At 50.9% G+C, this 25,649-nt stretch overlaps 11 protein-coding genes across 11 annotated transcripts; 3 read left to right on the plus strand and 8 right to left on the minus strand.

Moving 5' to 3' along the window:
- Positions 1 to 1,123: 1,123 nt before the first annotated feature.
- N7515_003296 (RNA polymerase II mediator complex middle subunit MED1) lies at positions 1,124 to 3,440 on the minus strand (the record flags this gene model as incomplete). The annotated part of the gene is made up of 2 exons (XM_056664040.1): positions 1,124 to 1,789; positions 1,836 to 3,440. 2 exons carry the CDS (start codon positions 3,438 to 3,440, stop codon positions 1,124 to 1,126), a joined length of 2,271 nt encoding a protein of 756 aa, XP_056523097.1.
- A 509-nt stretch (positions 3,441 to 3,949) lies between these two features.
- N7515_003297 (uncharacterized protein) lies at positions 3,950 to 4,847 on the plus strand (the record flags this gene model as incomplete). The annotated part of the gene is made up of 5 exons (XM_056664041.1): positions 3,950 to 4,045; positions 4,107 to 4,516; positions 4,566 to 4,645; positions 4,696 to 4,726; positions 4,784 to 4,847. The coding sequence occupies 5 exons, from the start codon at positions 3,950 to 3,952 to the stop codon at positions 4,845 to 4,847; spliced, it is 681 nt and encodes a 226-aa protein (XP_056523098.1).
- Positions 4,848 to 5,493: 646 nt separating this feature from the next.
- On the plus strand, positions 5,494 to 6,567 carry N7515_003298 (uncharacterized protein; the record flags this gene model as incomplete). The annotated part of the gene is made up of 2 exons (XM_056664042.1): positions 5,494 to 5,563; positions 5,612 to 6,567. 2 exons carry the CDS (start codon positions 5,494 to 5,496, stop codon positions 6,565 to 6,567), a joined length of 1,026 nt encoding a protein of 341 aa, XP_056523099.1.
- Positions 6,568 to 6,713: 146 nt separating this feature from the next.
- On the minus strand, positions 6,714 to 8,054 carry N7515_003299 (SOS response-associated peptidase; the record flags this gene model as incomplete). Its single annotated transcript, XM_056664043.1, has 3 exons — positions 6,714 to 7,375; positions 7,434 to 7,977; positions 8,028 to 8,054. 3 exons carry the CDS (start codon positions 8,052 to 8,054, stop codon positions 6,714 to 6,716), a joined length of 1,233 nt encoding a protein of 410 aa, XP_056523100.1.
- Positions 8,055 to 8,345: 291 nt separating this feature from the next.
- On the plus strand, positions 8,346 to 9,797 carry N7515_003300 (TPR domain protein; the record flags this gene model as incomplete). The annotated part of the gene is made up of 1 exon (XM_056664044.1): positions 8,346 to 9,797. One exon carries the CDS (start codon positions 8,346 to 8,348, stop codon positions 9,795 to 9,797), a length of 1,452 nt encoding a protein of 483 aa, XP_056523101.1.
- A 469-nt stretch (positions 9,798 to 10,266) lies between these two features.
- Positions 10,267 to 11,794, minus strand: cpcB (40S ribosomal protein RACK1). Its single transcript, XM_056664045.1, has 4 exons — positions 11,605 to 11,794; positions 11,404 to 11,530; positions 10,953 to 11,270; positions 10,267 to 10,700 (listed from the first exon to the last, which is right to left on the minus strand). The coding sequence occupies exons 1-4, from the start codon at positions 11,682 to 11,684 to the stop codon at positions 10,275 to 10,277; spliced, it is 951 nt and encodes a 316-aa protein (XP_056523102.1). The 5' UTR covers positions 11,685 to 11,794; the 3' UTR covers positions 10,267 to 10,274.
- Positions 11,795 to 12,132: 338 nt separating this feature from the next.
- On the minus strand, positions 12,133 to 13,142 carry N7515_003302 (succinate dehydrogenase assembly factor 2; the record flags this gene model as incomplete). The annotated part of the gene is made up of 2 exons (XM_056664046.1): positions 12,133 to 12,566; positions 12,671 to 13,142. 2 exons carry the CDS (start codon positions 13,140 to 13,142, stop codon positions 12,133 to 12,135), a joined length of 906 nt encoding a protein of 301 aa, XP_056523103.1.
- Positions 13,143 to 13,781: 639 nt separating this feature from the next.
- On the minus strand, positions 13,782 to 14,709 carry N7515_003303 (p24 family protein; the record flags this gene model as incomplete). The annotated part of the gene is made up of 4 exons (XM_056664047.1): positions 13,782 to 13,800; positions 13,863 to 14,163; positions 14,260 to 14,386; positions 14,497 to 14,709. 4 exons carry the CDS (start codon positions 14,707 to 14,709, stop codon positions 13,782 to 13,784), a joined length of 660 nt encoding a protein of 219 aa, XP_056523104.1.
- A 620-nt stretch (positions 14,710 to 15,329) lies between these two features.
- On the minus strand, positions 15,330 to 15,605 carry N7515_003304 (uncharacterized protein; the record flags this gene model as incomplete). Its single annotated transcript, XM_056664048.1, has 1 exon — positions 15,330 to 15,605. The coding sequence occupies one exon, from the start codon at positions 15,603 to 15,605 to the stop codon at positions 15,330 to 15,332; it is 276 nt and encodes a 91-aa protein (XP_056523105.1).
- A 41-nt stretch (positions 15,606 to 15,646) lies between these two features.
- N7515_003305 (uncharacterized protein) lies at positions 15,647 to 19,081 on the minus strand (the record flags this gene model as incomplete). Its single annotated transcript, XM_056664049.1, has 1 exon — positions 15,647 to 19,081. One exon carries the CDS (start codon positions 19,079 to 19,081, stop codon positions 15,647 to 15,649), a length of 3,435 nt encoding a protein of 1,144 aa, XP_056523106.1.
- A 5,225-nt stretch (positions 19,082 to 24,306) lies between these two features.
- Positions 24,307 to 25,437, minus strand: N7515_003306 (uncharacterized protein; the record flags this gene model as incomplete). Its single annotated transcript, XM_056664050.1, has 1 exon — positions 24,307 to 25,437. One exon carries the CDS (start codon positions 25,435 to 25,437, stop codon positions 24,307 to 24,309), a length of 1,131 nt encoding a protein of 376 aa, XP_056523107.1.
- Positions 25,438 to 25,649: the final 212 nt, after the last annotated feature.

Below are 25,649 nucleotides of genomic sequence, written 5' to 3' on the forward strand. Positions count from 1 at the left end.
CCCCATTGAAACCCTAGAATGATATCAGCCTCAACAAGCGCCCACTTAGGGTTTGCGCAAGACATCTCGAAACATCACCCATCATTCTGGGGAAGGAAAAGCGCAGAACAATTCAAATGATACCTCAAGACGCCGAAAAATGACACTGGCATGGTAACCCCTTACACCTTGGAATTCGATAGCTGAGCAAAACGAGGTATAACTCCTCGCGCAATACAAAGTAAACAGTAACTATACCAGTTCACATCTCGGTCATGAACCAAATTAGGAAAACAAGAACAAAGCATCCAAGCGATCGTCGCAGTCTCTTTAACGCCCATCGCGAATCACATATCACGTCGGCACTCGGCGCGCATTTGGGTCCATGGGTTCCTCCAGTTAACGTTGATTTAGACTGTTCTGTGCACTTCGCACCTGATCTATAGTGTCATACTACTCCAAGTAGCGTATCTTGGTCGAGGATGGCTTGGCCATGACGCACATTTCGGGCACGGTCCGGAGCCCCGCATCGGAGTCAGGGCCTAGACTTTATCTGATCTCTCTGAAACAGTGCCTTGTTCGCGTGTGCATGCATCATCATCATCATGCATGCATGCATATGCGGGCATATGAGAGAGATCTGCGGTTTTCTTGGAGTCTCGTAGGGCTTTATACGTAAGAGATGGAGTGACGGGCATGGTCATGGGACTTTTGTAGGAAATAACTGGTTGTGTTGATACAATGAAGTGAGGCCCGTCTTTGGAAGATAGATAGTTGAACATTGTACTTGTAGTCGGTCATAACTACGTTAGGGATCAAGTATCCCTTCTTGGTCTAGCCTAGTTTGGACACTCGGGATATAAGAGCCATGGGAATGGTCTACCAACGGGCCATGCATCTGATATGCGCCGTTGGCGGAAGGCTTGTTTTGGATGCTGGATTTGCAAGTATCGGCTTACTTCACCAGCGCCGGCTTCCAAAATTACATTAGCCACAATGTAATTTGCGACCAGTGTGCGATCGTAACTTGGCAACTTGAAACAAGTGATGGCAAACATAAGTCATGGGTATTTCAAAGACCACGATGTAGACTTTCGCGCTGGATATGCGGCGTGCTTCTCAAAGTATCGTAGTGCAGCGGCTCTCACCCATTGCCAGCTCGCTGCAGCCGACGCAAGACCCACTCAACCAGTATGCTCAAATCTTGGGACACTTCAAGTACCCGGACGATCTTCCTCTGCACATCTTGCAGAGACTGATCTGCGCCCTGCATTTCCGTGTCATCCCCGTGCTCATCGTCCACCAACCCAGCCGTATCCACAACTGAGATGCGGCCATTCAGTCCAACCTCGAAACAAATAGCAATTTGCTTAGGGGCTTGAACGGATCGATCAGTCCCGGTGTTCTCGTTCTGACCCCTCTGGTCAGTGATGAGCAACATGAGGGCTGGCGCTTGCCCGAGCTGAATCCGCAATGTCACGTCGACTTTGACGTCGTCCTTGGAAAGTTGCTTGGGATTCTTTCCATCACTGGAAGGAGTCAGAAGTCCAGTCTCAGGTTCGGCTTGGCTCTCATCCAAGCTACTAATACCCAGCAGAAGGTCCAGCCGTTCCTGGTTGGGATCGTTGTTGTTCAAAATGATGGGCCCGTCTTGGCCAGCAGCAAACAGTTGGTCTATGGTTGGGACGGGCGGGTCGCGGGAGTCCTGGGGGGCTGCGCCTGAAGTCTCGGTTGCGGTAGCTTGCTCTTTGGCAGGAACCTGGAATGTCTTTCGGATCAAGCTGGCGACTACAGCATATTGTCGGAGTATCTAGACTTAGTTAGTCTAGAATAATATCAAAATGGAAGATACATACCGGAAGGATATCTGCAATCTGCCGAGGGTGCGAGAAGGGTAGATCACGGATGGTGCGACCGGTGATGGATTCAAAGGATTGGAAGGTGTAATTGTGTTGTTTCTTGTATTGCTCGCCCTTTTGATCAATGCCATGCACCGATATGCGTCGCCTTCGTCGACCAATTTGGGAAACTGAACCCGACGGCGGAGAATCCGGTACTAACAGTGCGTCGTATGTGACCATTTTGAATTCCTGAGGTAACTGCATGCCGAGGTGCCGATAGATTTCGGAAGCGGCAAGTATAGGAACATCGAGCGCCGGCTCGAGTTTAGCGACGAATCGGCGATTGGGTGGTGATGATTCCAGCATGCTGGAGTCCAATGCCATTGGATCATGATTGCCATGTGTCAACCGCATAGTCTGTGGTGGATCAAGCCAGTTCACAGACCCAGCGGCACCATTCGAAGGAAGAGATTCAGTGCTTTCACCTGCAGTAAAAACTTCCGGTCCGATCCATTCCTTGGCAATGCGGAGTGATGGATATCCCTCTTCGCATTCAATCATGACCGCCCATGATCGGTCTTGATCCTCCAACTCGCTCTTCGTATCTTGGTCATTTTGTGCGTCTATCTCCATAGCGTCCGGAGATGGGAGGCCCTGTTTTGCATCCATGACTTTAGCTTGCTCAACCCAATATTGAAGGCCGAGTCCAATCCGAGACCCCCTATGCATTGTGGGACGGCCGAGCACACCTGCGCAAAGATGTTGATATTCACCGCCGTGCTTCCCATTTTTGCTTTCTTCGACCCAAATTCGCTTGAAGTTTTCTTCGAGATTCTCCAAGGCCTCAAAGCAGTTAACCTCCTGACTGAGCTTATCGAGATTCGCAAGCCACTGTAGATTTTCGTGGAATTCTTGAAGCGACCTCCATTTCCCACATTCAGCGTCTTCCGGGGACTGAGCAAGGTTCCGCTTCAAGACTGCCGTAGCTTCCTCTCGTCGCACACCTTCCGTGTATTCAGGTGTAGCATACCGCAGGCTGACGTCTTGGACAACATCCTGACCAGGGTAGAATTCGATCTCAAGATCCACAAAATTACCAGCGATGTTGAGGTTATCGTCCTGCCAGATGGATTCGAATCCTTCGAGTCGACTCAGCCGTTCCACACTCTCACGAGATATTCCTCGGCCAGATACCCGTGCGCGCAGAAGCTGGACAACCTCCTCAATGCGATGCCTCTGCTCTTGGTCGTTATCTCGCGCAACCCCGAGTTTGATGCCCTGCATACCGAGATTTTGGATGTCATTCTCGTTCATTCCCGTACCAACAAGCCCATCATGCACCGCAGGTGAAGGGCTGATACCAGTATATCCACCAAGCGCCAAGAGAGCTGAAGGCGAAGCAAAATTGACGGGATCGTCAACCCCACCCGGCACAGCGAGGGGCGTCGCATACTGAGGGGCCGAGAGACCGGTTTGGTTTGTATTACCAGACCCCGTGACCGTTGGTGTCTTCATTGAAGGTGATTTATGTGCGAGAGTTCGAGATAGAGGAGCGGCGGAGGGGTGGGGGGATGAGAGATGAGTCGGTGTTGCGCCTGGTTTTGCTGAAGGAGTCGCCATGATTGAAGGAACGGACTTGTCAAAAATTGTTGTAAAATATTTAAAATTAGATAGAGCACATCCGTCGAAAATTGGGTATCATAAGAAGTCGTGAAGGACAGAACGCGAGGATGCCGAGTAAGATTGAATGCGACTTAGTCCTCGCGGAAGTAAAAGCTGAAATGGCGGGTGCGCAAGGGAAGGATGGAAGATGAGAAGCGCAAATCAAATGTCATAATCCATCCAGAGACCACCGTTTCCACAGATCTGAAGTATCTCGCTGTTGACAAGCACAATTGTCCGCGAAAGAAACGTCCAAATAGAGAGCTCGAAAGAAGATCACGTGTGTTTTTGATGTTTGTCTTCATCGTCATAGCATGTCTCCACCGCCCTGGACACCGCCTACCATTTTCATCGAGCTATGATCTAACTGCTGGACTCAGGTCACAAGTTTCAGAAGATATCCAACCTGCTGGCTTTCGAGCTCTTTACAGCTGAGAGAGCATTTATACTGCTATCAGCCTATCATAATGTTTGCGGCAAGGGCATTCGGTCGACAGGCCCATGTTCTCCCGAAGTGGACTCAATTCCGTCGAGTATCAACATTAGAGGGAGCTCCGCACATTGTATGCAACTATGCATTTGGTACACCCTACCGAGCCCTTAACGATGCTAACATGGTAGTAGTACGTCTTCCCAAATGCTGAACAGGCGAATGGATCCCACATCTTATCACTATTACCCTCCGAGCCAACCAACCCAGACTTGGCCATCGGAGTCTCGTCTCAACTACCACCAACCACAGACACCTTCAAAGAGAACCCAAAGTTCCTAAGCATAGTTCAAGAGGTGTGCTCGCAATATGCGCACGAAGACCCCGACGCCAAGTCCCAAGCGCAGGTGATGGTGTCCGTGGCTGGAGCGAATCTGAGCTCAGGCGGCGTGTTAGTAACCGGCTCCCGAGGGAGGACCCGCCGTAGCGGAGGCGACTCGAGTGGTGGTGCTAGTGGTCAGGGTGGTGCGGGCTCCGGTGGACGTGGTGGCTGGATTCATGTCTCTGACAGCAGACGCCCGCCTGACTATGGGCGCATTGCTTGGTATGACCCTGTTTGTGATTCAAACGAGTATCAATCTAATGCTTTTCAGGCCTGAGGATATGTTTGGAAGTCTTGAGGTTGATTCAAAGGGTCAATTTGTTGGAGAGAATGGCAACTATCAGCCAAGTGGTATGATTCCTACTTGATAAAGCTCGCCGGGCCAAACTGACATTTTATAGGCACCTATCGTATCATCACCCGCGATGGGATGTAAGTTCTCGTCATTGTATGGCTTGATTTGTTCTAATGCTAATCTATTTAACATAGTTTCGGATTAAGTCCTTTCCTCAGGGAAAAGCTGGTTCAGAAGCTTCGGGAGCTTGAGAAATGAACGATCAATTATCGTGTAGATAGTTAGATGTTACGTAGTTAAGGGGCAGATAACTAACTAACCGGCCCTTAACTACATTCTTTACTAAAATTAGAGACCCTCGCATAGTACGACACCGCAGCCGCCGTCAATGAGGTCGTTGTCGGGATCAGGTATTTGTGCAGAAACGACCTCGTCGACGGCGGCTCGTAAAAAATGTAAGGGCCGGTTAGTTATAGTCCGAGGAAACTGAGGAAACTGGGGTAACTCGTCCCATGATTTACCGATAAGTAACCATGGTTGAAAACACGAAGTGAAACGGTGCGAGCGATATCACATATTGTCGGCATGATTACTGATCATTTAGCATCGGGTTATTAAGACATGGAATAGACCAGAACTTCATCAATTCTTTGGGTTATGATCATCTAAGCCGTCATCGGAAAGTGAACTAGGTAATACACTGATCAGCAATCATGCTGCGAAATACTCTGCCCATGGCCGAGAATGAATAATGATGCTTAGAAATTAGTACTTTACGAGGGCAAGAACGTCTATAAATGGCATTATATTCTCTCTCGACGAGCTAATCCCTATCCATCAGCTTATAAGTCAGCGGCATTAGGATACAACAGGCCAGCCAGCTATCACGAGCAGATCCTGCAAGATGTCAGATACTTCGAATCTAGTGTTGGTCATTGGAGGTACAGGTGCTCAGGGAGTCCCGGTCGTCAAAGGTCTGCACAGTCTTTCGTAGCGAGGAACTTGGCTAACATGGGGAATAGCATTGGCCTCTGGTTCTACGTACAGCGTCCGCGTCCTGACCAGAAATGCGTCCTCGAAAGAAGCGACAGAGCTAGCCGCAATCCCCAGGGTGACGGTTGTTGAGGGAGAGACATACCACGAGCCCACCCTTCGGGAGGCGCTGAAGGGGGTCTCTTATGTCTTTGCCAATACGAATGGTTTTGCCCTCGGCGAGAAGGGTGAAATATACTGGGGCATCCGCCTCTACGAACTGGCTTGCGAAGCACGCGTGAAGCATTTCCTGTATGCTGGTCTTGAATACGCCTCGAAACTGGGGAACTTTGACCCTAAGTATCGGACGGGGCACTTGGACGGAAAAGGGAAAGTGGTCGACTATATCTCTCACCAGCCAACTTCACGGATGGCTTGGTCCATCTTGACATCGTGCATGTACATGGAAGGCCTCTCGGAGACCCTTCGGCCTTTCCCGGATCCGGACGATCCTGACACGATGGTCTTTCCAGCGCCGCTGGGTGATGCAAAATTACCCCTGATCTATCTTGAAGACTACGGAGCCTACGCCCGATGGATGCTTGACAATCCTGCTCGCAGTAATGGCCTCGAGTTACATGTTGGTACAGAGGATATTGCGTGGAAAGATCTCGCCGCGGTCTTCACGGCAGTGACAGGCATCAAGGCGGTTTACAAGGATGTCTCCTTGGATGAATACTTTCAACTAGGGCTCTGGCCCGATCCAGATGCCAAATTGGGGCATTCCACCAGTCGTGACGATCCCACTCTCTTCACGGTGCGGGAGAATTTCTCCGGATTTTGGAATACCTGGAAGGATAGTCTGACCAAGAGAGATTATCAACTCTTGGACGATATCCTGCCAACCAGGGTGAAGAGCGTCAGGGAATGGATGGAGAAAACCGGATACAAAGGGCAGCGTGCATCAGTCTTGAAAGACCGGCGTGATGCGACTGGCAAGAAGTAATCAAACAGTTCAATTCTTGATTGGTTGGGAGAAAGCCTCTATCGTGTTTCAGGCTAAGGAAATTGTCTTGATTGTATTGTTCGCTTGTTTTCATACTGAGATAAGTGCATACAGATTGATACCTTGGTACCTACAGAATATAGTCATTATTTTTGTTTCCTGTCCTCGTATGTAACATCATTTTTGAAGAAGCTAGTAATTCGCTGCGACCCAGCTGTCGCGTTCGAGCCACTGGACTTCTTCATGGGGGTATTATGAGTGGCACTGCGCAACTTCTTCTTCTGCGGAGATGGCTCCTCTGGAGCTGGATCAACCTTCTGCTTTTTGCTTTCCTCCTTGGTATTAGGAATATCTGGACTATGCTCCCTTTTAACAGCTGGCGTCGGCTTCGGAGCATTGTCCTCACTCCATTCCGCATCCTTGGTTGGCCGCTCATCTCCAGCGATTTCCACCTTTGGCGATACAGGCTCCCGCTTGGGAGAGTCCGATTTGTCCTTCCTCGCGTTGGCAAAGAAGTTCGCAATGTTGCTCTTGTTCTCTTTGCTGTCAACAGGGACAATGAAGTTCGGCGAATTATTCCCAACTTTACCAACTTCCTTGGGGACCGGGTAGCACTCCAATTCACCCTCGTATGGCTTGAGAATAGATTGGAGCTCCTTTGACCAGGTCTTTTGCTTTGGATCCAACCAGTTCTTCATTTCCTCAGACCCTGCGTCTAGAATGACTGGCATACGGTCATGTAGGAACTTCAAGTAGGAGTTGGAAGAGGTCGTGATGATCGTATACGTGTAGAGCTTGTCGTCAGAACCTTCGCAAGTTATTCATCAGTCCAGATAACGTCCCATATCAATGTAGCAGAGTCTCACCTTCATAAGAAACACAATCCCATAACCCAGCGAAGCACATCAGCTCCCCATCTTTACGGCGGACAAAGTGTGGAATCTTCTCTTTACCCCCCGGTCCCTTCTTCAACCACTCGTAAAACCCCTGACAAACCACAATGCATCTCTTTCGTCGTTTCATGGTAGTCCACATCCCGGAATCCTCGATCAGCGAATCATCACGGCAGTTGATTGTGCGCATTGTGGATCCGTAGTCGGGCTGTCGCTTTGTCCAGAACGGGACGAGACCCCATTTCATGCTCTGGAGCTTGTATTTGACAACTTTATCGCCTTGTGCATTAGCCTTTGAGCTAACGGCATCCTTCTCGTTTTCTTGATCTCGGGTTTGGTGCTCAGTATCAGCGCCTTGTGTAGCATGGGAGTGCCCTTTCTCAGATATATCAGCGCGGTAGACGGCGCCAAAATTGCCCGGCGCAAAGTTGTATGTCTCTCTCACTGCATCATCATCTGGTGCTTCATCTACTGGCATGCCTTGCTCTTGCAGGCGATGCTGGACGTATGCTAAGCGCTTGTGATCGTCAGCATTCAGACAGTCGACATGTAAGGATCGTAACATACCACACCCAAAGCGTATCGACCACACATGTCAACCTGAGTTGCTGCGACTGTCTACTGGTAAGTGCTCTTCAACTGAATCGAAATCGAGCGAGTGCAGTTTCTAAAGCGAGGAAGTAAGAGAGTAGCATAGTGATTGGCGACGTCATATGGCGGAGCGGAGAGCTTGGACCACCAGAAAATCGAGGGCGGACTCTCCATCAACTCATCGGATCCATACCGTCGACCTTTCCATCTTGTTACTACACATTGTATTCGACAATCGTGTGCTTACTCTAAAATATTTGACATCCCAATCGAATACAAACCCATCGATTCACCATGTTCCGCGCAGCATCACGGCGCACGAGCGCGCAAGCGGCAAAACTCCTACAGCCACAACCAAAAAGCATCGCCCGCTCAATATACAGCAACAGCACCACCCGTCCAACGCTCAAGCCCCGAGTCAACAATGCCAACCTACTCGGAAGCCCTTGTATCTCCGGCACACGGCATCTCACATACACACAGAAGATCGGCCGCAAGTATCGCGAAGCATCAAGAGGAATCTGGCGCAAAAACCCCATCCTCATGCCACTAGCAATCTTCTCCGTCGTCGGCGGAGCCTTCATATTCGCCTACATCTCTTACGTTGAAGTGACAAGGGTCGCACCGCAGTACCACAAGTTTCCGGCTCCAGTGGCTGATTCCCTCCGCACGGCCGTCTACTATACCGAGATTGATCTCAACCCGGCCAAGGCGATGAAGGCATACAAAGAGGCGCTGCGGACGGCATTCGAGATGGGGGTTCACCCGTACTCAGATGAAATCCTCGGCATTAAGTTGCAGGTTGCTATGATGCTTGAGAAGGCCGGGCTCGTGAAGCCGGCGATTGAAGTGCTTGAGCGCACGAAAAACGAGACTTTGGCGTGGATCGACGAAGTCACAGCAGGAAACGCTGCAGCAGCCGCCGAAAAGGTGAAGCAGGCGCAGGCGCAGGCAGCCCCGACCAACGTCGTCGTCGATACCGAGGCGGTTAAGCAAACCGAGGAGGACCTGAAAGCGATGGCGGAGTACGAGAATCGCCAGCGAGACAAGGCGCTGAAGAAGGTTGTCGGTATTGCGATGAAACTCGGCGAGCTGTATGCCAGTGAGCATATCCAGGAAGATAAGAAGGCCGAGGCTGCGCAGGTCGCTGCCGTGGAGATCTGTTTGAAGGAAATGCACCGCCGCCAGAGACTCGGTCTCCCTGTTGGTAGCTCTGGCAGTGGCGAGGAATCAAACGGCGAGGCTTGGTTGAATCTCACTGAGATCGCGACGGCCTTGGCTGAGCTCGCTGCTACCTATACCGCCAAGGAGCGGTACGAGCTCGCTATGCCGCTGTACTTGCGTGCACTAGATTTGATCCGCGCCGCCGAAGGTACTTCTATAACCTGCAAACAGGTTGTACTGTTGAACGATGTCGCTACCGCGCTGGTTGGCCAGGTTCAGCGGCCTGCCAAATCTCAGCCGCAACAGCCGGTTACACAAGAGCAGACTGTTCAGGCTGCCCAGAAGTGGGCTGAGAAGGCCATTGAAGTTGCCTCGCACATCAAACCGCCGATTCGTGATGAGGAGTGTGATATAACTTGTGTGGTTGCGACTTATAACTTGGGCGAGCTGGCTGAGCTACAAAAGAAGCCCGAGGTTGCTAAAAAGAGGTATACCGAGGCTAAAGCGTTGGCTGATGGAATATCCTATGAGGAAGGGAGTCTGATGGCCAAGGAGGCATTGAATAGACTTGGGAAGAGATAATGGGTAGATCTGTGAAGGCTTTCAGGTAGCCTGGTGTATATTATGAATTCAAACCACTCTTGTATATCATACACACATTTCCCAGGGCATAGGTCGGCGACGAGCCTTACCCAGTACGTTACGAGTTACGAGTACAAAGTAGTAATGCATAGGAATAAAGACAAAACACATACGGCTACAAGAGTTTACAAACCCTCAATGAAAAATAGGAAACATTTTGATGCCTTAACTGGTATTAGAACATCACATGTCTTGTACAGGATTCCATACATTTTCATGCGGATCCAGCAAGCTAGACATGTCAGAAAACCTCCAGGCCGGGGACGGGTCCGTCCCGGCGAGAAGTGCTTCATTGCTCGTGGCTCATACATCCCAAACCAATGCTCATCTTGCCGTAATTTTGAACATTTTTTTCAATTCCCTTGTCAATAGATCAAAAAGAGGCTCCTCAAGCTCCGTTACAACAATAACTTAAATCTATGCGCGCGACATAACACCCCAGGCACGGATCTTGTTATCGGTGTAACCAGCGAACAGAGTCTGGCCATCAGCGGACCAGGCCAAGCTGATGCACTCGGGGTCACGGCTCTTCTTGCCTTTCTCAACGAACTCAGGCTTGAGCTCATCAACCTTGCTCTTCTTCTCAAGGTCGAAGATGGTGATGGAGCTGCTGGTGGCAGCGCACAGCCAGTAGCGGTTGGGGGAGAAGACGAGAGCGTGGATCTCATCGCCAGCGGAGAGGGAGTAGAGGTGCTTGGACTCGTTGAGATCCCAGAGCATGGTGGTACCGTCCTTGCCACCGGAGGCGCAGAGGGATCCATCAGGGGAGATGGTGACGGTGTTGATGTAGCCGGTGTGACCGATGTGATCGGTCTGGAGACGGCAAGAAGCGAGCTCCCAAACCTAGACGCGTATCAAATGTCAGCGTCGGTCCCATAGAGAATTTCGAGTGAGAAGGAAAAATTTTTCCAATCTTTCTCTGGTTCAATAAAAATCAAAAAGAAATTGTTGCTGTGCCCATCAGGCAAATTGGGTGAAAAATTGTCTCATGGCCCCGAAGGGCTCTGAAGTAGCAAATACGTTTATGCAAACATCACGCGGGCAAAGCAAGGCGGGGAGGAAAATATGCAGAAAGATTCGGAATCGATAGCGTACCTTGACGAGCTTGTCCCAACCAGCGGAGACAATGACGGGGTTCTGGGGGTTGGGGCTGAAGCGAACGCAGGAAACCCACTCGGTGTGGCCCTTGTCGGTGATGGTGAACTTGCAGTCACCGAGGGTGTTCCACAGCTTGATGGAGCGGTCACGGGAACCGGAGACGATCTGACGGTTGTCGGCGGAGAACGAGACGGACAGAACATCGTTGGTGTGGCCGACGAAAGTGCGGGTGGTGTTACCGGTGGAGAGCTCCCAGAGACGGAGAGACTTATCCCACGAGGCGGACAGAGCGTAGGCACCGTCGGAGGAGATCACCTATAATGCAGAGACCATCGGTCAGCCAAAAGCATTCCATCTTCTTTTTTTTCCAAATTGCGCCATCCAATTCCAACTGTCGCATCCAATGAGGAGTTCTTGGTGTGGTTCATTCGGGGGAAGGGCAACGTACACAGTCGGAGACAATGTGCGAGTGACCCTCGAGGCTGCGCTTGGGGTAACCGTAGGCCTGCTCATCACGGGTAAGGTTCCAGATGATCAGGGTCTTGTCGCGGGAAGCGGACAGCAGCATGTTGGGGCTATCGTGAAACATTCCAGTCAGAATTTGATCTCTCGAAAATTCACTCCCCGATCGGGATAAGGTCGCTCTTACTTCTCCAGGGAGGTGGCAAGGGAAGTAACCCAGCCATTGTGGCCCTCAAGGGTGCCGCGAAGAACCAGCTGCTCAGCCATGATGGGAATGAGACAATGAAGGAGAGAGAGGGATGGGCGGAGATTGTCGTTGACTCTGGGGGGGAGGTAAAATCGAGATGGGAGGCAGACGTGCCCGCTCTAGCCCTAAGCCGCTTCGCTGCTTCCCTTGTGTGGTTCCGTGGAGCCCTAATACTAAGCGAAGTAGTCACATGACCTGTATCTATAGAGACATTGGATTCAAGTTGAGGGAAATTGTTGACGGGGAAGTATTTAATATGAAATGTCAAGTTCATTAAGATGTTAACTCTATCCTTGAAGTTATTGCAATCTTTATTCCATGTGATCGCTCAACTCTACACCAATTAGTCCCAATGCCATCAAATCTACCACCTTCTTAATACACCCATACCATGACCATCACAAGTTCACAACTATAGTACATTTCAATCCGAGAAACACTCTCAAGCTCAGTCTCTCCAACAGATCCCTAGGAATTGAAGGTTTGAACATCAGGCATTCTTCCCAAGCCACCACCACCAGTTCTCTTATTCTTGGCCTTCTCAAAGCCAGTAGCACTCTTGTCCCGAACATGCTCTCTGAGCAATTTGAGAACCTCAGAGTCCTGCCAGCGTGAAGGAACGGGTCGGTAAGCAGCCCGGAAAGCACCAATTGTCTGAGCCCATTCACCGCTCTTGGCACCAGTCTCCTTCCAGGTCTCAGTGATGGTATCCTCCTTCGGAGTCGATTCGGGGACCTTCTCTGGCGGATCTTGTGTTGCCCAGTAGTAGATGTCCCAGTCATTCTCGTCAAGGAAGCGGTCATACTCGGTGAGCTGATCGTGGTTCATCTTACCCAAGTAGACGTCCGCGAAAGTGGAGAGGAGCAAGTCCGACTCCAGGATTCCGCGCTTGCGGCTCTGGTCTGGAATGAAAGTGGTTAGCTTGAATCATTGTCGGTATATGCATGCACCGGGACCTCGGCCTAGCCATTGGTACCAAGGTATATGCATGGGGTCAGGAACGAACATAGTAGACGCGCCCTCTTCGTGGCAACTTCCTCTCCTTCGCGCTTCAAAGGCTCAACCTTAAACGTGATACCCTCCATCTCGCCGACGCCCAGCTCGGGCTTCTGCGCTCCGTCATCCTGGCGACCGCCGGTGAAATGCTCGATTCTTCCGGGGTAGGGATCGTTGGGTCTGTAGTTGGGAGCGGCAGAGTTGATCATGTCCGGCGGCGGAGGGTTCTCGCCGACGTTGGGAAAGTCCTTTGTCATGGTGGAGGTCGTATTGGGGATGAATTGATTTGGCGACTTGTCAGCCTGGTTGGCGCGGTGCGCCTTTACTGCATCAGCAGCTTTGTCGCGGGTATCCTTAATTTCGTCGTCGGCATTCTTAAGACGTAGAGCTGATGCGCCGAACTGACGGTTCAGTCTGGCAATTGTGCTTAGGGATGATGGCACTGGTCGCACAAGGCGATGGAGCATGCGTGGCGCAGACATATTGATGTTTGGAGCTTGAGACTTCTTTTTCCTCTAGGACTCAGGGAGTTGGGGTTTGAAGCTCGGCATTGACATCATCCGCTGTAATGCCTCGGGGAACCGAGCGCTCCTGCAATGCCCGGTGTTTGTATTGTTTGCAAGCCAAAATATCCTATTGAGAAAGTACACACTTCACCGACATAGCGCCACCTCTCTCAGTCTATGCGCCGATCCAAGTGTTCTCAGTGGCTTAAGCAAGTACGCTATCTACTAGTTTCATGGTCTTTCCGTGAGACTGTGATGTGGTCTTATGAACCCGGAACCCCTTTGCAACATCGATCTATACACTTCTTCACATAGTGGTCCATCTATCGTGCTATGAACGCCTAAATACTTTGGTCGTACCTTACTGGGCTACATGGAAGAGCCCTCCATTGCGTCTGAACACCGTCCCAAGCCATCAGATATAAGAAGTAGAAGTTGTTATTATCGCCAGGCTGCAGAGCATGGTGTACATTTTATATCATTGAGATCATAACTGTTGAACAGAATGCCACTTGACATTAAAATAAAACAAGAGGAATTGCAATGCAACCGCTGCAAAACCAAAAAAGCGCAAGAGAACCATCAAAAATGCAACCGTTCCAGTCTCCAGGAAATCTAGATAAGGTGCTTAGATCTGCGAGAACATAACAGTCAGTAACCAATTGCTCTCCACATCGCAATCTCAGCCAAACACACCTGAAATAAGCCCTCAGGTAGACAACCTGCCAAGCACCGAGCCCAACAAGCATACCCATGGTGCCGAAGGCGAACCATTTCACACGCTCATTGGTGCTCTCGTTGGTATCACGCAGACGCTGCTCACGCGCACGCAGGTACTCCATCTCGGTGACGATATCGGCAACCATCTCCTCGATACGGCGAAGGTCCGTCTCAACGGGCTTGAGTTTCTCCTGGGACTGGATGCTGTTCCAGTCGCGGGCGTCGGCGCCAATGTCGACGTCGAGTTCAATCGGGCGGCTAGGGTTTGAGATGCTGTCTGAGAGGGTTTAAATCGTCTTAGTTATCATTCCTTCGCAGTGTCCAACTTTGTCCATAAAGATTGCAGCGTTTGCTCAATAGGATCGCCACTCACTGTAGCCAGTAAGGATGTTCTCGAAGCAGACGTCAAAAGCCGTGTCCGCGGGCGAAGTGAACAGCTGGCGCGTCTCGCCAACAACATCTCTAGGGCGTCCGTATTCGTTGCCCATGGCATCCTTAATCTGAAGAGAAAGAGAGGTGTTAGTCGCGGTCCGCAATTTGACGTGGATTGAGTAACAGCAAGACGAAGATGCAAACAAGTACATCCACCTCTGGAAAGAATCGCACATACATGAATGTTGACCTTCTGGCCATCACCCTTCGTTCCACCAACAGTGGCTGTGACAACGACAAGCTGGTCTTTCGAGACGAAGTTGCGAATGCATCGCTCGTTCTTACCACCGCCGGAGGTGGCAACAAGGTCAAATTTTAAGGAGTAAGCGAGCTGGACAAAGACGAAGAGGAAGCCAATGATAGCCCTCAGCGTGATCGGTGAGGAACCCATTGTGGCGTGGAATTGGCGGTTGTAAACACGGATGCTTGACGGTGTTGATGACAGCTGGTAAGGAGTGCGGATCAACCTTGTTCCGGGTTTGGGATGTGGGATCTATGGATTTTGACTGAGGCATGTCTCGTTCTAAATGTGACGTTGTCAATATTTATGTCCTTATCTATTGTGATACTTGTACAACTAGTTTATTCTTAGGTATTGGTTCTTTTATGTCAGGAATAAAATGAGATGGTTTCTGAGTGTCAAGGCGCTGATAATGGCCTAGGCACAGGCATGGTATCTTGAAATTCACAAAAGCTATGACAATGTCCCAAGAAACAGAAAAGTAAAGAAACCGAATCCCATATTGATTGTCCAGCCTCGCAAAGATGAAAAGAAAGTGGCACACGAGTGCAAGGGGATAATAGGAAAAAGCCACCTGGTCGTAGCCGGAGTAGACAGTGAAAATCGGAAGATGTAAGGATGTTCAGAGAAAGAAAGTGAGAGAGATGGGAGTACTTTAGCACAAAAAGAGAAGACCAAAGAGATGGACATGATGTGTATCGTTAGATGAATTGGAACGCTCAGCAAAGCAAGACATTAGTCGAAAATGTCGTCAGGGTGCTTTCAACCCATTAGGCCTCGGTTTTTTTGCGGCGAGTGAAGAAACGAGAGAGACCCCCATCCTTTCTGCCCATCTGTGCAGATGAAGGTTGTGTGGGACCCTGAGGCCCAGTATTTCGAAGGAAATCCGCCAGATCGCCCGTGTCGGTCTTGCGGTTGGCAGCATAAGGAATGGTGCCATTGTTGCGCTCCATGCCAACCTTGGAAGAATAGTTGGTCTGGATCCTGGTGGGGGTGTTTTGTGAGCGCAGGGAGGTCTGAGAACTGCGGAGCAGACGGGCCTTCATGCCCGCTGCGCCAGATTGACCATTCGACCCAGCAGTGTTGCTCAAAACAAAGGGCTGGGGAGCTTCTTCAGAGGCAGGAGGGGAGGGGCACTGCGAAGGAAATCCATCAGGCTCTCCTCTTCGCGTTTGGGCTTGGGATTCTCTTCCATTTCCAAGAGCTCTTCCAACAGCGCGTCATCGTCATCATCATCAATAGCGTAGGGATCTGGAACACGGCGTTGCTTCCGCACAGGCTTGGGATCCTCGTAGGCCGTGGCGCTTCCTGATGCCGTGGCCTTGTTTGAATCCAGCAACGCAGTCCGCGAGCCAAGAGATGTTGATGACTCTTTGGGTGTAGATCCGGTACGGGTGCTAGCAATAGAGCTCGAGGTGGTGTTGCCCATCGGCATCTCGTCCGAATCGATGGTGTTGCGGAACGGTGCCACCGTCCGAGGAATTCGGTGAGCACCAGCCGGCATAGGAGGTCCCTCGCGAATGAAGTCGATGAGGTCCGATGTTTGCGAACCCTTCGTCTCCGCAGAACGAGCTTGAAGTTTGGGCTTGTTTCCCCGGGTGGTTGTGGAGAGACTGGATGGGGACCTCACGGGCTTCGTGCTCTCGGCAGGGATAAAAGGCTTACTCTCGTACGGCACAGCAGGGCCAGTAGATCTCATAAACTCCGCAAAGTCACGCGTGGAATCTGAGGCCGCAACTCTTGCGTCGCGCGCTTGACCAATCCTGCTAGAAGACCTCGACGCCATTGAGACGTTACTTGACGATATGTTAGTCATGCGCGTCGTAAGCGGGACGGGCTTGGGTGACTCGATTGATCTGGTACGGGAGATTAGAGTCATCTCTCCAGTTGCCTTCGAGGAAACCGAAGCCTGAGGACGGTGCTTCTCTTCAATTGGGGGGGCGGTGGTCTTGACGGAATCAGCAGGATCTGAGGTGTCCGCCGTCTCTGATCGAGAAGCTTTTTTGTTTGACGGTTCAGGGAAGGTCATCTCCCTCACACTGCGGGGAGTAAGAGTGTAGTGAATGGTCTCGTCACTGTTGATCAGCTTGTCCAGATCGGCAACCTCGTTCTCGGTAGAATCTCCACTGCCGCCAGATCCGCGACTGGTTTCAGATGAGCTGCGCATGCGAAGCGAACCGGATTCACCCTGTGGTCGAGCGATGAGGCCCTTCAACTTGGTTGAGACCTGCGATGTTGCTGAGCCAGCGGTCACTGGTCGCCTGCTGTCACGAGCACTACTGAAGCTCCCAGATCGACGAGATTTGCTGTTGACCGGTGAAGCCACCGACGGCCCAGGCATACGCTGAACCGCAGCTCGTTCAATGGCAGAGGCGGAAGAAATTCGGTTGTTGGATACAACTTCCAAAGGAGCAGGTCTATGGCGGGGCTTTGATTTTTGCGAACCGCTTGAAACGGAAGTCGGACGAGAGATATCGGAAGGTGCGTAGGATTTACGACGATTTTCCACAGCAGTGTCTTCCTCCAAAGACCGAGTTGGAGGTGTGGTGGTCATGATTGTATTATTCCGACCATCATTGGTCGCATCACGATCAGTAGAAGATGTGACAGCCTCGATGGGGGGTGCGGACGGAGCCGGCGTGGTCTCTACCCCTTGCCTTGGAGGCTGATTCTCCTCAACGGCTTGCATTTCAGAGTCGCTAGTTTGAGGAGAGATCGACCTTGCATTCAGTAAATTGGTATCCCTAGAGGGTTGGCGTTTCGGCCGATGTATCGTCGAAGTCAGTTTCGGCTTTTCGCACAAACCAACACCCTCGATAACCTCTGGATCTTTCTGATTCGGTCGATCACCCAAGGATGCAACAGAGACGCGAGCACTATTGGATTGATCGGTCACAGAGTCATCATCTTGGGCGCTAGCGCGCAAAGATGCAATCATCTCGTTGACTGCCATGGGCGCCTCCTCCTCCTCCTCATGCAGGATCGACATTCTCGCATGTTCGGAACCTTCTGTTGCGGGTTCGAGGGGCAGGATCTCTTCGTGTTCTGTCGTGATAGCGATGCCAGGGGTAGCAGTTTCGGCTGCATCCACATATTCTGCGGATTCGTCATCCTCGTACATAGTCTCGAGTTGCTTCTTCTCAGACGGCGTTGGAGATGGTTGGTCTGTTGGCGACTCTGGCTCATCCTCAACAGAGTTGGGAACGGACGATTCATTGTTGGGTAGAGACCTCGCGCGAGCATGACGGGCTGATTTGCCGGGTTCAAGAGCTGACGCGCTCACGGGCGAGCTGTTCGCTGAACCAGACGGTTTCTGCACAAGGGATGGCGATGAAAATACCATTAAACTGCGTGGTCGCACCTTGTGGGCAACCATCGCCTGCATAGTCTGCACCTCTCCTTCCAATTCACCATTGTAACCGGGGACCTCAATTTCTTGGACGTCGAAATCGCTCATTGGCAAGGGAACGGCGGCCGGATCGAGAGTCGGGGGCGCCTCCACAGGGAGAGGCTCCTTAGGAGTCACCGGCTCTTCAATAGTCGCAATGCTGCTCTTTCGGCTGTTTGCGAGGGAATAACCACGACGGCGGAATGAGTCGCGGGATAGTGTTCGGGAAAGAGTGGTTCCGCGTCTGCGCTGCCTCCACGTTCGCCACAAGCGACCCAAGGTCGCATTCAGAGCCAACTTCTCCATATCTAGATCTTCCACTACAAGTCGGTCGATCCTCCTCCGCTCGTCGCCAGATCCATTGAAACCCTCGCCATCGTTCAGCTGTGCTGACAAGCGCGACCGCGCTGTCTCGCCGGCAATGACGAGTGCACGCTCACCGATGTATTCGATTATCGAGGTAAGGAAAATAGAGGCCGCTGGGGTAATGTTGTCAACGTGGCTGGTAAATCTGCGAGGTGCCCCATCGGTCTCCCCAAGACAATCCTGAGCGATGAACTCGTCCTCGTCGTCTTCCTCCATATCGCCCAATCGAGTATAGACCATGCATCGTAGGCGGGTCAGCTTCCATGAGCGGACCAGATCGAAATCGCCGGCAGGCTCCTGACCACCGCGGAACTCATTCTGCTCGTCTTCCGGTCCACCCATGTATTCGTTCAACTCTTCTTCGGCCGCGGCCACGACTTCCTTGGCCAGTCGAGGTTTCAGGACATCGGCCATGGCGGGGCGAATGCGGGCGAGCTGTGTCGACTTTGAAGCGGCGAGAATGTTGAATAGCAGGTTATCGAGGAATCCGTTCAGGAGCGAGAGCGCAGCCGGGGTTACCAGCGCACTGGCGACGAGACCGGTCTCCTCATCCTCGGCGACAAAATCAGCAGCGTTGAATTCCTGGTCAGCGGAAATGATATCTGAAGCCGCAGATGGCGAAATGAAAGCTGCGGACGGCGTGACGGACGGAGGGGACATGAGGTTGACTCGAGAGAACTGCGAATCGCTGGAGACGACACTGGGGCTGCGCGAACGGGAGGACAGGGCCCCGGTATCCAGGAGTTCGGGTGCTTTGAAGGACTGCATTGTACCCCAAAGTAAATTTAGGTCGAGGGCTCGAGGGCTCGACGGCTTCGAGACTTCTAATTGTCTCTTTTTTGTCTGTGTTCCGTCGCGGACCTTCCTCGATCAGGACAGGAAGGCGCTGGGTAGAACTCGAATTTCTAAATCATCCTGTACTCCCAGTAACGTCAGCCTGACACGATACTGCGAGCGAAAGCTGAGTATGGGTGAAATTGGGGGCTCATCTTGCGCCTTTGCAGTCTTGTACGACTACATGCGCAACGTCCGATGGCCCCCCGTGACAAATGAGGGCGGGTTTCCAACTTACCCGTTTGGATCAAAGATGCGCTCAGTGGTCATAACTCATTGGTGTTGACAGGGGAATGGCTGGAAGTATGAAGCAAGAGTGAAGCAGAGGAAGAGAGCCACGTCGGATGAGAGTCAGGAGAGGTGATCATCCCATGCGACTCGGTGGAGACTTGGAATATTCGGGGTCGACCACCGAAAAGGAATAATTAATTTACATTGTACGGAGTACGGGGCGTCTGTATACAAATTTTACCATCTTACTCTTTCATTCAGGTTGCATTGTAAAGACCCCTGTACCTTATTCAGGATTTCAGGATGCTTATTCTGAAACGCTATAGGCTATTGACATATACATATAGGCCCTCTACTCCTTACTCCGGAACTTTTGTACACTCGATTATTCACGGAGCTATTCCACGCAGTATACGACTTTCCCCCTATTTCGGAAAGAAAAAAGCAAAACCCACGTTTACAAAAGTGGCGCCAGGGGGAAAACCGAACAATGTTCCAGAGATCGGCGCACTAAAAATGCCCCGCCTGTACCGCGTTTCAGGTCCCATTGGCTGCTTGCCGCCAATCATCAGCTTCTGTTCCATGGAACCAGGCGGGGGGATCCATTTGGCTTCGACGCCATACTGTTTTAGTGCACCTATTGATTTTTGCCTCCAAGTATTTCTAAAAGATGTTCTCGCAGGGTCTGCATGCATCGTACATATTATCCAGTTATTATCCGGCTTCCAGGATGATGGATATCTCCGAAAGAATTTCTAAATTCCGTCCGATCTGACATGTTTTCCATGTAAGTAGGATCCGCTACCATGGGGCACATTCAGTAGTGCGGCTGTTAGCGCACGACATCCTTTTTCCACACGTTCCCCGGCCGTTCCACGGGTCCCAGGGGCACACGAGGTTAAGCCTGTGGCGCACAAGCGCCGCCATGCTACGCATACCCGGTCTCCATTTCCCACTCTTTGCAAACTCTAACCTCCGAAGTCCGAACGGAGGCAATAACGGTTCGCAGTACCGCTTCCAGGGTAGCTTCTGAGACAAATTTCTCTCAATTCACTAGATCACGCTAATCAACTCGATAAGCGGCAATCTACCGAGCTCCCATGCGGTGCCCCGTACCTGATCCGTACTTCAATCTGTGTATCTCAACTCTGGATCGCCAATCAACTCCCTTGCCGAACTCCTATCCAGCTACATTCCGTGGAACTAGAGTCTTCATTTATCAGCGCAACCACTAGAGCGAATGAGGAGCTCAGAACAACACTTTCTCATTATTGTGTCTGCCGGAACCACGATCTCTCCGATCGGGGTCCGGTCGCTTGAAGAGGGCGGGCGCTCAGGGTCCTGTTACTGTAGGTAGGTGTTAGTTAGCCAATGATTGCTCAGTGAGCGATTGTTGCCCATGTGGGTTTAATGGACGCTGCTGGGCTCTTGGCACGGTTATCAACAATACCAATGTGCCTCTATCTTCTGTCAGAAACCAAAAGAGATAGTAGGACTTAAATACTTCCTCGAATTTGGAAAGATGGATAGAGCCAAGCCGTTTGTTGGAAATAACAATTCCAAAAAGATGGAACCACTGGCACTGGTCAACCATGTCGCAGACGATTAGGTATGGGGTCCATTAGGTTTATCATGGAACAGCCTTAGAATATATAAGCATTCCATCCATACCTACAACACAATCTCTCTTCCCCATCTATTCTTTAATAGGTCCAAGGTTACACATCGGGGTAGGGTGCACTAGGTCGGACAATGGCATCGATCGCAAGCATACCTAATCATAACATAAAAAACCTCCATAGGTTAGAACCTATGTCGGAGAACAATAACAACCGTGATCCGGACGGGATGCTCGACCTTCCGCATGGCCCTTCCCGTGCCGACGCCGTGAGTTCGCAGGCTTCACGGATAGACTCATGATGTGGAAAAAGGCTTGTGACGTTAAACCCCAACTACTTAGTTATAACTTATGTGTTGGGAGATCCTTGGTTCCCATGCTACCCGCTACATTGGGTGTACGGAGCAGACTTGTCTGCTTCCCAATTCACTTCATGGATAACTAGTTCAGTCAGTGACTTAAGGTTTTTCCGCCTTGTTGCCTTGAGTAGTATGGACTTACTAGTAGTAGTACTCCGTACTCAGTGCTCAGAAACGGCAAGCGCCGGGCACCAAAGGCCCAAAGGGGAAAAGCATAGCTGCGCCTCACGGAGATGATAAAAGGTAAAATGGGACGCACGTGATGTGGCTATGAGCAATGGGCCTCTAGTAGAGAACACTAGCACTCACTAACGATTATTACAATGGGGTTTGTGCTGACCGGCCCTGGGTCTGGCCATGAGGATAATCGGAATCCACAGTCTCGTTTTGTTTTCCGTAGAGAGATTGAATAAAAAAAGGGCGACGATGTACGACATATACAAGTTGGTACGAAGTGCGCAGTATGAAGTACCATTGCACCATGCAGGAGGACTCTCCCATAGGTCCAGCCATGATCGGTATCAGATCTCACCAGATCTCACCTCCAAGCATCTCCCCTGCTCCGTACCACCCGGGCATCAGCCCTAGAAGCAGCTCACAACAGCATCCATGCTCAAGTACGAGCTTACGCGCATCAATGAACATACGAGCTCACTCGTATCGCACCGCGTTGTTCCTCACCACATCAGCAACCTCAGCAACCTCAGCGCCCGCAACGAATCAGCCTTCCGCCACGACCTCGTGTGAATCAACCAATCGATGGCTCCATCGCACACAACAGCACGCGTGGCGATGTGGTACGATCGCCATCGAAAAACTTGCTTCGCTGACCCTGGAACCAGAACCGAAATAACAGTACCCTATCGTCGCCCTCCTCCATCACGGACTCCATCGCTGGAGCCATCGTATTCATACTGAAAAGAGGTACTAGACCCCACCACCTATGTCCCTGGCTGTCAAAAGCCCCTATGACAAGCCTTTGTGGCCCCACAGTCTACACAGTAGTGTGCCCGGAGCTACCGGAAAGAGCCAAGACTAAGAGTCCTGCCGGCGCGATCGACAAGAGACTGATTCTGGACGGGGCACGATGGATCCTTTTGGGATGGCCGAGTATCTCCGCCTTCTACCCCTAAGTTGTACTCCGTACGGAGTACTATTAATCCTGATTCCAGAAGCTTACCTTACGAAGTTGTACGCTTGACAACAAATACCCACAATCGGTAACTAGTCCATGACGCCCACTACAACACCTAGTTAATTACAGTACAGTAGTTACCGATGTGGCCAACTGTGATCGTCGAGTATCAGAACCAGAAAAGGAAAGTGAGAAAAGAACAAATCAAAAGGAAACGAGTCAACGACAGTTTCGTTCAAGCCAGAGTCCCCTTCACCGCTATCGTCCGTCACCCCATTTATGTGTGCCGAACCTTTTTCTTTCCTCCCCGTGCTGTCTGTGCTCTGCGCCGTTGGGATCGACGAAATTGAACCTAAAAACGGCGAGTCGACGCCTCGACTCTGATAATAATAGGCATGTGGCGTTGGTATATGATATGTCATTTGGAGATCATGCCATTGCCAGGGTCCAGGGACTTATGTTCATACTGTACTCCGCAGGTGCGCCATGATAGATCGAAGTATACAGGTCTTTTCAGTCTCTTTGCTTTTTCGAGTTATGTGATGTTGTTAAGTAGTGTCGCAGAGCAAATCCCGATGTCCTTGATAGATATAATAACCCTCGCGCCAACTTCTACTATCGTGTAGACACATGGAACGTGTAAGCTGCATGCTAACGGAACTTGGCACACTGGCCTTTCAGCGTTCATTCAATTATGCCTATGCTATCGCTCGGGATCCATGCCCGTGTGTTGGTTGTCCTTGATTTTACATCGACACATCGTACTGCAATACCCATCGATGAACCCGCTAACGATTCCTGCTAGCTGCGACGGAGTAAAAGTCCCTGCAGAAAGTCCCACTCTGGATGGGTCCAATCTAGTACTATGCAAAAAAGAAACGAAGAATCGCAATGGATTAAGGATATCACCCCCTCTAGAGTCTAGGACATATTGACGACCTTTTACAACAGTACAATACACCACAGTAGTAGGTTATAACGAACCACCAGCACCAACAACAGCCCTCTACTGGAGGTGACTCACCTCTCAACTACTATCCAAATACCTACCCGGTGCCAGTCTGTCTCGGCATATCCCTACCGAATAGAGAAACCAATGAAATTGCACACGAAATAAGGACGATGGGGCTGTCAGGGGCGAGAGCGGCACTTGAAACGCTAGGTTTGAGGTTGGTGGGCTCTGCCGATGATCGCATATGTTCTAGCACAATGTAAGTTGTACATCGGACTCGAATGATTGGTTCGTATGTGTACAGTGTGGCTTGCTCCGTAGAGCTGGGAGTCGGAGAAGCTGGAGGAGATCGGGGTCGTTGTACGATGTACTGTGTACTCACATGTGCGGTTCTGGTAACAGTGCGGATGTAGTGCCAGAGGCGGTCGGGGCTTTCGAGGGTGAGCTATTTCGGATAAGATCAGGTGTGGCCTGTACTCATCTAGACTGAAGTCTGAGACTTGTTCAGTGTATTGCAGAGCGCAACTTGGATGGGGTAGGATGAGGGTCCGATATCTTTGGCCAGTGGCATACTAGTAGACCGTAAGAACATTCGCAGTTACGTTGTACGTCTGTTTACTTAGAATCCGTTGAAGATTTGAAATGATTTTTGAATATCAAATGCTATGTAGTCCGGGAGAGATACATGACCATTGTCAGATCCTAGGCCGAAAGCAGCTTGTGAGAAATTTGATTGCTTTTGCTGCCATTTCCTGGCTTAAATCCCGTGATTGTGTGCTTCGCCCGATAGTGGGCGAATCCGAAAGAAACGTTTTCTCATAATCGTAAAGTCGTAGCGTTGATGGTTAGTTGCGTAAACAGGTTTTAGACCAATGCGGGCAAGGCCTTTGTACCGAGTTCGTGTACAATGCCGCCGGCGAAAAAGCTGAGCTCATCAGGTTCGATGTTGACGCGACCATCGGCCAGTCTGTCGAGCAGGAATGTTTCGATTGTCTTCAACAGAGCTTGATGGTGTGCCAAGTCCTGGGGCGACGAACGTGTATCGTTGTGGACACGGGCGTACTCTTCGACGCAAAGTGGGATCAACTCCTTTAGCTCGTCTTCAGCAAGGAGATTGCAGAAGGTTCCGATGACATGGCTGGAGACCAAGTCGAGGTACAATGTAGGTGCGCCTTCGGTGTCCATGAATTCGATGTCTTTGCCCAAGCGAATGTGATCGACTTGACCTCGAAGGTATGTTTGGTACTTTGGCGTAGCGATTCCACGCATCCCATTCATGTAAGCGACAAAGAGACTGCGATCCAGATCCACAGCGTCGCGTGAAAACTCCTCTGAATGATCGGTGGGCTTTTGAATCCCTCGGGGGCAATCCTCGAGTTGACTCGCCTTATCGAGGTCCATTTTGTCGAGATGGTCCAGAAGAGTCTGGGTACCGCTGGACTCCCGAGCGAGCATCATCATTTCATGACAAGTCATTTGGGATTCAGAAAGTTCATCATCCGAGACTTCAGCATTGTCGATGTACTGCACCTTAGGATCAAACCGCACGGAGTTCTCTTCGAAGGAGATGAAGGCATCGTCAAACGACTCAGTGTGGTCCTCGTGCGACTCAGGGACGTCTCCGTTTGTCGAATCCCAAACGGAGAAGTCAGATATGTCACCGTCGTCCTCTTCATCATATTCATCGGAAAGAGCATCGTACTCGGAACCGATGTCATCCGAGCTATAACCCGATTCCGATTCGGACTCTTCGTCGGATTCCATGGCGATGGTTGGATTTTTGAGGATAGATTTCAAGAACGGGCGCAAAGACGGCTTGGTAGTGGCGGTGGAAACATTGGGCTGCGCTGGGGTGCAGCCATTCGAGGTGACCGAGACTTCGTCCGAGCCATAGCAACTGTCGTGGGAGAAAGACATCTCGAGATTAGAGAAAGCAGATGATACGGAGCCCCACGAGCCCCGATGTGAGGTAGCGTTGCTCATTTGGGAGGCCATTGGGTTGTCGATGCTTTCAGCGGAGTGGCTTCTTCGATGTGAAAGTGAGACTGCCTGGAACGAGTTTTGCGCGCACCAGGCAAAGAAAAACTTGTGATTGGAAGAAATGTGTATGAAGAAGAGAGGGCGTTGCGAAGAGTTGAGAGGTGATCAGTGAGTCGGACGTGAAGAAAAGCAAGGGCGTCGAAAGCCTGCAAAAAACGGGGGAAAGT

Source organism: Penicillium bovifimosum (assembly GCF_028826915.1).
Source record: "Penicillium bovifimosum strain IBT 22155 chromosome Unknown utg000003l_segment0_segment0, whole genome shotgun sequence".
NCBI lineage: Eukaryota > Fungi > Ascomycota > Eurotiomycetes > Eurotiales > Aspergillaceae > Penicillium > Penicillium bovifimosum.